Source organism: Telopea speciosissima, chromosome 4, assembly GCF_018873765.1.
Source record: "Telopea speciosissima isolate NSW1024214 ecotype Mountain lineage chromosome 4, Tspe_v1, whole genome shotgun sequence".
Taxonomy (NCBI): Eukaryota; Viridiplantae; Streptophyta; class Magnoliopsida; order Proteales; family Proteaceae; genus Telopea; species Telopea speciosissima.
The window spans coordinates 43,940,039-43,952,899 of record NC_057919.1 but is presented as its reverse complement, the minus strand read 5'-3'; the positions used below and the strand labels follow the sequence as shown (position 1 = coordinate 43,952,899).

At 39.4% G+C, this 12,861-nt stretch overlaps 1 protein-coding gene across 3 annotated transcripts in view; it reads left to right on the top strand.

The window, feature by feature from the left end:
• The first annotated feature begins 5,755 nt into the window (after window positions 1–5,755).
• Window positions 5,756–12,861, top strand: part of LOC122658920 (RNA-binding KH domain-containing protein PEPPER-like) — a 38,275-nt gene continuing 31,169 nt past the window's right edge. For all 3 annotated transcript variants that reach the window (XM_043854076.1, XM_043854075.1, XM_043854077.1), the window contains exons 1-2: window positions 5,756–6,089; window positions 11,909–12,167. In XM_043854076.1, coding sequence (XP_043710011.1) covers window positions 5,772–6,089; window positions 11,909–12,167 — 577 coding nt within the window. In that variant the 5' untranslated portion in view covers window positions 5,756–5,771. The remainder of the gene's footprint in view (window positions 6,090–11,908; window positions 12,168–12,861) is intronic.

Sequence of the window (12,861 nt, the reverse complement as noted above, 5' to 3'; positions counted from 1 at the left end):
ATGATGCAATTGCATGGTGCTGAGAATCTCCTCCATGTTGGTGTGTAGGATGTCACCAGTGGGAGAACCTCACTGTACTCAACTATAGGTTTGATACACCATAGAGTGCTGGTGTATGTGACCTCAGGCTCCTGATCTATATGCAAGGTTGCAGTTAGATTGGAGCAGGTTTAACAACATCACCCTAGTCTATATGAATAAAATCAACTTGAATTTGTAGATTTGTAACTATTTAAAGAAATCATGATAAAGAAAATGAAGAGGATCTGGAGGAGTAGTAGAGAAGGAGCTCAATGGTTTGTTCCTCATAAGAGATAGGCCCTCAAAGGAAAATTGTTTGAAAAAACATGTTAACATGGAACTAGGTCAGGCCTGAAATTGGTCAGTCTGGTCGGGTGCCCGATGGGCTACAACCCCACACTGGGACCGCCTGATTATTAAACGTGGCGGGCTTAATAATCTAGACTGGGTCGGCCTGGGCTTTAACCGGGAGGGGCTTGGTTGGGGCTACCGTGTCGGGCCTGGAATTGACACCCCTAGAGTCAATCGGAGCCAAAATCACCAAAAATCAGCACTTGAGGAACATGGCACATGACTTTGCGGATAATCGAGTCCATCAACGCAAATGTTGTCATGCCCATAAATGAGTGATTTCGGGTGTGGGCCTCACATGGGTTTTAGTGGGACTTGTTCCCCTATGTTCCTATTGGGTGTGGGACCTACCTAATCCACCTATGCCCTTGGGACACCTAGCCTATGGGTCCACCAAGACCCAACTAAGGTTTAAAGTACTTTAAGTAATATAGTGTCCCAGCCAAACATCCCCTAAGTTGCTTGGTCTATAAATAGAAAACCTCAGCCCTCACCCTCATTTCTCACATTTTAAGGAGAGAAAGGGGAAAACGTGGGAGAGAAAGAGGAGAAAAAAGAAGGAAGAAGGACCCTTGTTGTCCCTCATCACTCTTGGGTTCCTCCATCCATTCTACCGTCACTTGGAGCTTCAACCAAGCCAAGGAAGTCGTAGGAAGGTAGAGTATAACTAAGGAAAGAGAAGAAAGGAAGAGAAAGGAGAAGAAGGTGAGCTTGAAAGGCTTATTCAGCTGCTCCATCCATCCCTTTGGTGAGAACTCCCTTTCTCCTCTCATTTCCTTTAATTTTGACCTAGGTTTTAGGTTATGGGATGTGGAATTGGGTTCTAGCCTGAGGGCTTTGTGAATCCATTGTATGGAACACTTAATTGAGTGCTTGCAGCACCCATTGCAACCCCCCCTTAGGTTCCCATGAGGTTGGCCAAGTCCTAGCTCGAGTCCTAACTGAAATTCAACATTTTTGGGCAATTCTAGGCACATGCGGATGATCCTGGGGTGGATGGGTTGCATCATTCACACACCTACATCAAGAATGGATCTTCTTAGTTTTATATTCTGATTGCATCCACCCCAGGTTGTGCGGTGGATGGACCCATCAACCGCACAGAGCAGTTTAGCAACTGTTCTGGGGCTGAGCATGGAGTTTAGCTCTCAGACCAATCCTCGACTAATGGACAATTAAAACATGACTTCCTAGAGTACCTATAACCTATGGGAGGACGTACGGGTACACAGGAATTGAAGAAAGTAATGGGAACACCAAAGTTGCGACTACTTGGTGAGTAGGTTAGATACTTGGATTTTGTTTACGGAGTGTTTATCATTGAATGAGTGTGTGCCATTACATGCATATGCTATGAATGACATGCATAATATGATTGACTGCGATGTACTCACTATGTATGCTAGCTTAGGTATTTAACTTTCTATATGTATGTTAGATTAGGGTTAGTTCTATTAGGATATTTATCATGTTGAATGCTAGATGCCTAGGTTGTTTGCTTATGGTTAAATGTTATGAATGGTATGTGTTGTGGGTAATGGTTATGTGATGGATATGTGGTGGGATATGAATGTGGATTATGGTTATGTGGTGGATATGTGTGATGGGATCCGGGTGCCGTGAGTGGGTGCCGGACTTGTGATTGCCATGTGTTAATTAATCAAATGCTCATATAGAACTAGGCTTTGGAAACGGGGTACAATATGATCGGATTTCCATGATCGTATTCACCGTACTCACTATTGTATTTACTTTTGAAATAATTGTTGCATTAGGACAGAAATGGGTTTGTAACTGGCCGACCGTGACTGTAGTATCACACTCGCCATACTATTGGTATGTGTATGTGAAGGCTAGAGGGGACGAGAGGATAGCCGGGCAAACCGATATAGCGACACTATGGACTCGACCTCTGGCATATACAGATGCATGAACCATCATTCATATAGATGTATGCTGGTTAGGATGATATTTTTCTCAGTGCTATGACCCTTGCTGATAGGGGGTTAGGTGTCGGATAATCCACGGGATAGGCTTGTTGTAAAGTACAGGGTTTTGATCGTATTTCTGTACCAAACGCCAGTAACGGGGTTATGTGGGGTTTTGTGGACAACTCATGATGGAGTCCGGTTCCGTAGGTTCCAGGGGGTTTGCGGACAATCTCATGGCGAGTCTGGTACCTCAAGCTTCCAACCGCAACTCGGGTTTGACATCATTGGGTTCCACCATTCTCGGGACTAGGGATGCTACCTAAAGTGCTGGAGTAGTAGTGTACCCAGACTTAGTTTTTTTGTCTAGGTGGAATAATAAAAGGAACTCTCGTGCATCATGTGAACTATGCATTCATATATTGACTGTGTATGCTTGCATGATCGAATCGCTCATTGGGCTTAGTGAAGCCCATCCCTCAAGGGTCCTCTCTTTCTAGATGTGGATGCAGGTGTGTCGGATGTGGAAAGTGTGGACTCTCCTTACCCGTACAATGATGGCTTGGATGTTTGGAGTGCTCCTAGCGAGGAAGAGCATGGTGACGACTGTGCCTATGAGACTTGTGCTTATGGGGCATAGTAGTTCAGTTCTTGGGCTGGAGGTCCTTTTGACTCTTAACTTTATTATATTTTTGGGTTTGTAATTATGAGTATAGACAATACAGTTATCATTCACTTTTTGAATATTAATTACTCGTAATGAGTATGTACAGTTTGTTACACTTGTGATGTCAGGATAAACTTCCACTTTACATATATGATATAACACGTTTAGCTTCCTCACACTGATAGTATCGTTATTATATTATATATTTCTTCCACAACACTGATTATATATATACTGTTGAGGCTTTGGTTATCGCATTGCATCTGTGATCCTGGTGTTGGTGTAGGGTACTGGCATGTATCCTAGTCACACTACCTAGTCATAGGGAGTGGGGTGTAATAGAAATAGACCGTAACTCAAAGAGACCACACGATTTCAAAAAATATAATTGTAACCCTCTTCACTAACGGTGTTAACTTAAAACTTTGAAAAAAAAGAGAAAAAGACCATTTTAACCCTGTCATATCCCTCCATATAACCCATCTAATTGATGATTCTACCATCCTCTTCTTCTTCTTCCTCCTCGTCCTTCTTTTGCTTGTTGAGGTCTTTGTATGCGACCCCATGGTCATTCATGAACTTCATCCCTTCTGCAACATCAATGGCAATCCTTATAATTTCCCTAGTTTGAAGCTTCTTATTCTTTTGTATAATCTCCTGGATTAATCCAACTTCCATTATCATAGTCACCACACACAACCTGTGAGTTTCTTCATGCATACGTCGTGGAACTATTATATGTTTCTGTGCCCACAAATCATGAGCTCTAGGAGATCTCTTCGTAGTTGGAACTTGTAAGAGCAACCCTTCTTGCACCCTTTGAGCTTCTCAATCGATACTCGTTTGCCCTTGTAAATACCCTTGAATGAAGTAGGTCTGATTTGATCAATGAACTCAATCTAATCAGAGTACAATAGCCATTTCCCAATCTCATCCCCGCCCGATCAGATCGTCTACCACTCATCAACAGTGACAATGTAAGAAGATTCAGGCAGTGGATTAGGGAGTTGGAACTTAGGGTTCGAGTTCACAACTCCATTTTTGTAACTCTGTTCACCTTTCTCATCGTCAGTCTCAACTATTTCTTGGCCCTTGGTATTCTCCACCTAGCACCCACAGAGCCCAAATCGGAGCTTCATGGTGGCCAATTTAGGCTTCTTTAGGGCAAATTTCATGGCACACTGGATCCTAGTCTTGAATTGTTTCTCTAGACCAGATTGAACCAGAACAAGAATGACCCCAAGAGTAAATGACCACACTATTTAGTGCTTCCGAAAGGGTGAGAAATGAAATCGAAGAGTTACAAGAAAATTAAAGTTTTAAAACAAGTCCTTGGGTGTCCTCATCAAATAATTCTTGAATCAAAATCGTAGGTTGGTCGTTGACCACTGTTTGCTTTATCAATTTAATGTGAAGAAATACCCCTTTTATGTCAAATCCCAACTGAGCAGTTCTATATAGGACAACCAAAAGAACCATGAACGAACTAAAATTAAAAAGAAAAACTAGAAATAGAATCGAACTAAAATATTTTAGTCAGTTTCAACCTGAGTAGTAAGGAATCAAAATCCTTCCTGATGTTGGATACAAGCTTCTCAGGAAGCTGACTACCAGGGTACAGTTGGGTGAGATATCTGATGACACCATCTCACATAAGCTCTCGAGAACTACAACCTCTACAACCTATTTGCACTTGAAATTACTAAACTATTAAGACCCACTAAATGTAACCAACCTCCACAAACAGTCACTTGTTAGTTCCTTTGACCCTTCACTTTGTCACCAAAGAACAGAAAATCCTTCTCTACCTGAAGTGAGCTAAGCTTTTCACGCTATGAAAAAAACTCTTCGTTGGAGAAGAAAGGGTTTGTAGAGAATAAACCTCAACCCTAAATTGTATCCCTTACGATTTGGGGTTTTTGCATAAAGGGTAAAATGGTAAGTTTGCCCTTCTTCAAGGATAATTTGGCCATTTGATAAAATCTAACCTGATGATATCACTTAACAGGAATCAACTAACAAAGTGGACTACTTTGATATTAGCTTGTAAAAGCGGGGAACTATTTGTATTATTTTTTTTCAAATCGTGGGGTATACATGAGTTACGGACTAGTTCCAGGGAAAAGTACACATAATTTACTCTATAAAATATTATTAATAAAATTAATATTTAATCATATTTTTTATAAGAAAAATGGTTCTCTAAGCCTGACATACACAAGAGAAACGGTCCTCACATGAGATTATTATACTTTTAAAAAAAAAAAGAGAAACAATGGTGTAAAGTACCTTGTTTGCTTTCTACCAAAAAAAAACAGAAAAAATACCTTGTTTGCCAGAGAATCCTCTCCATTTTTATAATTGAACCTAAATGAATAAGATAATATCGGATTTGAAATTGAAATATTCATGATTTTCGATAACCCATTTTTTGAATATGGATTCTCCTAAAGATACGAACACAAATCAATATCGATTCCCATCCGACGTTTCAACGGTGACCCTCCCCACAAATAGAAAAGAGTTTTTGTCTGAAGGGAGAAAACGCTTCCATGAGTTGGTACGACAAATAGAACCAGAGCATTCAAGTAACGCTGACCGTTGGATATTCTCAATTGCAATCTAACAGTCCAGTTCCATTTAACTGCCTTTGTGCTTCTAGGCTAAAACCCTCGACCCTCTCTTCTTTCGTCCCTCTGTCCCTCTGTCCCTCTGTCCCCATTTTTCTCCAAATGGCTGCTGCATCTTATGCCGTCGAACCAGCAGACAACGGTATTGTGCCAGAGACTTCATCGGCAACGGCAATGGAATCTCAAACAGTGCCGGCGACATCAGACGCTGCAATTACTCCTGCTGAGGACGGTCCCGATAACGCCACCGAACAACTTCCGGTGACGCCGGCGACAACGACACCGGCAGCGGCTGCTCCAGCTGCGACGGTGACACAGGAGGAGAAGAAATGGCCAGGGTGGCCTGGAGACTGCGTGTTTCGTCTCATCGTCCCCGTTCTTAAGGTGGGAAGCATCATCGGCCGCAAAGGCGATGTCATCAAGAAGATGTGTGAGGAGACTCGGGCTCGCATTCGCGTCCTTGAAGGTGCCATAGGCACTGCTGACCGCATCGTGAGTACCTCGCTCTTTTAGGGTTTCTGGGTTGTTCTCTGCTTCTTGTTTGTTTGAATGAAATGCTCGTTTTGGTCTCTCCCCCCCTCCCCCCCAGGGTTAGGGTTTTGTTTGGTACATTATTATTAGACACAATTATAGCACAAGAACTTAATTTGTTAAATTTACTGGCAGTGGGTATTTTGTAAACACTGAACCCCAATAATTAAAAGACATGGAGATCAATCACCATTAACAAATGGATTTGGTTTTGGCGTTCTAACAAAAAATTCATAGCTTCGGGAATTTTGGCGTTCTACCAGAAGATAATAGCTTCTTCCCTCCCTCCTCTCTTTGTTTCTCTTCCTCATCTGATATTCTTGCTATTATCCTCCTCTGATATTTATACTGGCAGTGTTGTTGGTTTGAGAAGAGTTCGCTGGTACTCTATCTATGCAACTCAGAACGACCTGACTTATGGGGGTTAGTTTTTCCCCCAAGGGTGACTTAAATCCTAGAAAGTTACCTCCTTTACACCTTCTTGTTTAGAGATGCTTGCCTGAAATCAAGTCTGATCCTGCTTCTACCACTACTTCTAGTTTCAGGAATTTTTTTTTTACTAATGTTCCGATCGTTATTTCGACTGATTTGTGGTCGATCTTCAGAGATCTTTCTGTTAGAAATCTTCTCTTAAATTGTCAGGTCAATTGGATTCTAGTTGAGAGAGCACAAGAGGAACCTCTTTGCCAAGGTTCATAAACTCGGTTTCGACCATCCAGAAACTGAGATATGGTCCAAACCTAGTTGAGACTAGGGATTTTTTCACAGCCAACTCGAGGTGCTGGTTTTGAGGCCCAGAAATGGTATTTTTGATGTGATTTTGTTTGTACAGCCTATTTTTAACATTCTAAACACAATGCATGAACTATTTTCACAAAAAACACTCGAAATGGTACTTGTGGTTTTGGACCCAAGTTTACTAGTGTATGCTGAATGATTGGGTTCAGTGTTCACTAGCCATATTATAAATACTAAGTTCACATCATAGAAAAAACATCTTGGTTTCTCGAGATGGCATGTGATTTTAAATATTCTCCTATTTTTTCCGGGATATCTCGGTTTCGATCGAAACCTGGTTGAACCATTTGAACCAGACTTTATAAATCCCATGTCTCGATCAAAACTTGCCATTTCTCGCAAGTTTCGACCAAGTTTTCTTTTGTTTCAGTGGTTTCGACACAACAAGTCCCATTTTGGCTCAAATCTTCGGATTTCTTCACCCTGCTCTGCCATTTTGTGCATCTACAAGTTTCATCAACCTTTGTAGTACAATGTTTGAACCTTCAAGCTCAAAGGTAATAATAGTGTTCTCTTCCCAAAAATCAATTTTTTTGTACAATACATATGAATCTATGATATAATTTGTTGAAATTTATTTATGTTAGCTGCAATGGCCCGATCTACGACTTGGATTTTTGGGTAGGCCAATTATTATTATTTTTTTAATTTTTTGATTTATAAAAACTATTTCCATAAAACATATTTTTTTCAAAAATATGACTTATATATGATGGATGGACACCAATTTAATATATGTTAGACACCATTGGCTGATCTACGGCTTGACTTTGTCGGAAATTTTTTTCTTCTGTTTTTATTTATTTGTTTAATTTTTCTGATTTTTGAAAAAAAATTGCTGAAATAAAAAAAAAATTGAAAAGAAATAGGAGAAATATTTTGTTTTAGTTTAAAAAGAGTATAAAAGTAGTTAAAGTTTGTGGAATATGTTTTCAGCTGTATTTGATTTGTAATGTTATGTTCTTTAATTAATTAATGTTAATTAATTAATTAGTAATTATTTAGTGTTCTTGTACTTTAATTGTATGTTAACTTAGTATTTATAATATGGCTAACATACATTGTACCTAATCATTCAGCGTATGCTAGTAATCTTGGATCCAAAATCACAAATACCATTTTGAGTGTTTTTTTTGTGAAAATAGTTCATGCATTGTGTTTATAATGTCAAAAGTAGGCTGTACAGAAAAAATCAGAGAAAAAAAAAAACCATATTTGGGCCTTGAAATCACCACCTTGAGTTGGCTGTGAAAAAAATCCCTGGTTTCGACCATATCTTGGTTTCTAGCTGGTTGAAACCGAGTTTTTAAATCTTGGTTCACATATAGTTAAAGTACAAGAACACTAAATAATTCATGTCAAGTACAAGAGCACTAACTATTAATTAATTAAAGAACATAACATTACTAATCAAATACAGCTGAAAACATATTCTACAAACTGTAACTATTTTTTCACCTTTTTCAAAAACTAAAACAGAATATTTCTCCTATTTACTTTCAATATGTTTTTTTAATTTCAGCAATTGTTTTTCAAAAATCATAAAAGTTAAGTAAATAAATAAAAACGGGAAAAAATTCCCACACTGTCACGCCTTAGAGTGGCCAATGGTGTGACTAACATATATTAAATTGGTGTCCATCCATCAGATATAAGTCATTTTTTTTTTTTCAAAAATATGTTGTATGGAATTAGTTTTTATAAATCAGAAAATAAAAAATATAATTGGCCTACCCAAAAAAAAAATCTGACTTCGTAGAGTCGTAGATTGGGCTATTGTAGCTAACATATATACATTTTAATGAATTATACCGTGTATACATGTGTTGTACAAAAAATTTGATTTTTGGGAAGATAATACTATTACCTTTGAGCTTGAAGGTTCAAACACTATACTAGGAAGGTTGATGTAGCTTGTAGATACACAAAATGGCGAAGCAGCACGAAGAAATCCGAAGATTTGATCCAAAATGGGACTACCTGTGTCGAAACCATCGAAACAGAAGGAAACTTTGTCGAGACATGGGATTTATAACGCCCGGTTCAAATGGTTCAACCAGGTTTCGGCTGAAACCAAGATATCTTGGTTGAAACAGGTCAAAACTGGTCAAGTTGGGTCAAAACAGGAGAATATTTAATATTGCATGCCATCTTGTCTCGGTTTCTTGCGAGACCGAGATGTTTTTCTATGTTCTCTGCTGTATGCTTTTCCATCGTTAGGTTGAAGATAACTTATTATGCTCTTTAAACTTAAGGCCAATATCTCTGGTTATTTTCAAGAAACCCCTCCTTTTTTCCTTCTGTTTTGTCCCATTTTCATTTCAAATTCTAGAAAGAACCTCTCTTCAAGGTTTAATTACAAATTTGTCTCTGCTTCTCTTTTCTTTACCTAAAAGGATCCTGAGCTTATCAGAAATTACAAAATTGGCATTATCCTTCTAACTGAGTTGTTTATTATTCTGGTGGACCCATAGGCCATAGCAATTCAACAAGAAGGTCTTGAAATCCGGGGTTGCATTAATTGGTATAATTATTGAAAATCTTTGTCCATACCTTTAACCTTGGTGGCCAACAGTGAGGTAATTTAGCGACTCGACTCCCATAAGGAGAAAACTTGGACAAACATTGCTCATCTCACAGATTGGGTTGATCACCACCACTAGTGTTTATAGCCTCAAGACAACTATCACTTCACTTAAAACCATGTTGGCAGTCATTAAAGCTTAAACCTTCTGATAATGGAAAAGGCCAAATCAGTTTGGGGATTTTCCAATTCCATGCCACAACCCTCTGCCTTTACTCATAGCCAACCTCCGCGAACAACCTACATTCCTCCATTCAAAGAGACTTAAATTATGTCGAAGGGAGTGTGGGTCATAGTTGTCAAGGCTCTAGGTGATCCAAGGCATTCGAGGTCCTTCCTAAGTGCTTAGGCGGTGCCTAGGCGCCTTTTTTATTGATGCTAAAATGAGTAAGCTACACATACATGAATAAATAAATAGTTCATTACACTTTACAGCAATAGCAAACTCAATCAATATATGCTAATTTAACAGCCCATTACACTTTACAGCATAGGTACCCTGGGCTTGTATGAGGTGTTGGACCTAGATGCTGCTGTTAAGGTTATATTGCACAATTGAATTGCATAATCAAGGAATTACATAATCATATAATCACAACATTACAAAATAAGTGAAACACAATCAAATAATTTCAGATTACATAACATATAATCACAAAATGACAAAATGACATGATTTATACTAACACTTGCACAATTTAATTTGAATAACATCACATACAAGAGAATTACAGCCACCAACCTCACCACCAGCAGCCACTGATATAGAAGAAGAAAAAGGAAGAAAAGAAGAAAAAGGAGGGGAAAAAGACAGTAGAAGAACAAAGGAAAAAAAAATGCAGGAGGAGATGAACGGGAAGAAAAAAAATTCTGCAATCAAGGTGCCGCTGCCGCTGGTCAAGAAGAACAAGCAGAATAGAGAAAAAGGGGGAAAAAAAAACCTCAACAGAGGAATCGAGGTTGGAGGAGGAAAAGAAGATCAATGAAAAAAATGGATAACGATATTTGAGGAAGAACAGAGAAAAAATCGCAAAAGAGAAGAAGAGAACTTACCGGTGAAAATCTAAGGTTGCAGACTTGCAGTCATCACCAGAGCCAGGTTTGTGGTCACCGGAGTTGCTGGAGCTGGAGTTTGAGCAGAAAAATAACTGAATCAATCAGAATAAAGAAAAGAAAACAAAACAGAGAATGGTCGAAGTCGGAGGAGGGGAAGAAGAAGAACAAAGAAAAAAAGGCACTAGCAGAGAAGAAGGAGAAGGAGAAGGAGAGAAGGAGAAGGAGGAGAGAACTTACTGGATCATTGGAGCATAGTTTGTGGTCGCTGGAGTCGCTGGGTGCGAGAGCTGGGGCAGGAATCGAGGGTTTCGTTCCTTCCCTTGAGTGAAGGTGTGAGAGCAGGAGTAGGGGAAGAAGAAGAACAAAGAAAAAAAAAGCACTAACAGAGAAGAAGGAGAAAGATAAGGAGAAGGAGAAGGAGAAGGAGAAGGAGGAGGAGGAGGAGGAGGAGGAGGAGGAGGAGAGAACTTGCCAGATCATTGGAGCCTAGTTTGTGGTCGCCAGAGTCGCTGGATGCAAGAGCTGGGGCAGGAATTGAGGGTTTCATTTCTTCCCTTGAGCAAAGGCGTGAGAGCAGGATAGCTAGAGTCAAGGGTTTCATTCGATATGTTTTTGCCTTTAGGTGATTTGGTGTAAAGCAGTGCACAGTAATAACGTACACAGTCCAATAGAAACATAACAAATAGAATAAAACATAAATAATAATAAAAAAATAAAATAGCACCTTGACAATAAAGCGCCAAGCACCTTGCCCTCAAGATTTCCGCTAGGATGCCAAGGTGGCGGCTAGGCGACGACTACGCGACGCCTTGACAACTATGGTGTGGGTTCTCAACAAGGGGACCCGTTTCACAGTGCACTATCACTACCACCACCACTACCAAATGAGACTGGTCGACCTTTTGATGATCCTTCTTATGGAGCTGGAAGAGGGGCCAAGTTGGATATTGTTAACTTGTACGGGGATAACAATCCAGAGTTTCTTGACTGGATTCATGGCCTGGATGTATTCTTCCGATGGTATGTTTTGACTAAGATTCCCTGATTCGAGGTCGACTTTTGTATTATCCTCTTTCTACTTCTTCGAATTCATGTCGAATTCCTACTTCTGGTTTCGTATGCTACACAAATATTTTGGATCTAAACTTTCTATGTTTATTTTTTTGGGATATTTTGCGATGTTGATATTCAAGCCGTCATTTTGTATATGATTGAAACAATTGGGTGATGCTACCAGTTACCATACATTGTTCCTTTGTATTCCAAGTGAATCATGCATCATAATTCTTAGCCACAATAACTTCTCGACTCTGGTTACAATTGTGTCAATTTTTGTTTTCAGGTACTGATATCTGGAAAGGAAGAGCCAGATGCACAAATTTCTCCTGCAATGGATGCTGTAATTAGAGTATTCAAACGGGTTCAAGGATTACCTGAGAATGAGGGTGATGATGCAGGTTCAGTAGCTTCTGGAGGTGTAATGTGTTCAATCAGGTTATTGGTGGCATCATCACAAGCCATTAATCTAATTGGAAAGCAAGGGTCTCTAATAAAGTCAATACAGGAGAGCACAGGAGCAACTGTGCGGGTCCTATCCGGAGGTATGCTTCCAACATTTTTATATCTGAAATGACTTTGTATTAGCGCTGTCACTTTGTTTGAGATCGACATTCTGGCTGCAGTATTCTTGGTACTTGTGTGTATATGCTGAATCTTTTCACAACCATTGATGAATGAAAGCAAACTTCCTGCACATGGTGCGTTTCTCTTGTGATTGTAATAGTGCAAATTGTTTGAGTTTAAAATAATATCGCAAGCGTACGGGTTGAACACGAGGAGGTCAACCTTGAATAAATTTCCACTTTTAAGTAAGGCAAAGTGTACAACTTACCAAATATGGAAACAACCTATGTATGTAAACTACCAATTATGGAAACTAGCAAATATAGAAGCAACTAAATTACCAAAGTTAACAAATTAAAAATAGAAACTAGGGCAACCGCTAAGGGAATGGATGAATTAAAAGTAAGAAAGTCACTTGGGAATGGGTTCCACCATGAGAATTAGGGCAGATCAATGACTAGCATATTAGGGCAAAGCATGCATACAACCTAGGTCTATAAGATATGTGGCGCGGCTCATATACGGCTAACATATCCTATGAAAATAGTGCTCATACAACATACAATGTAAACGAAAAAATACATGAACATAATGGTGTCACAATGGATACGGCTAACAAACATATATATAGTTCATCTTGGAATGACATATAAGCTGTGGGCAGTTATCCAT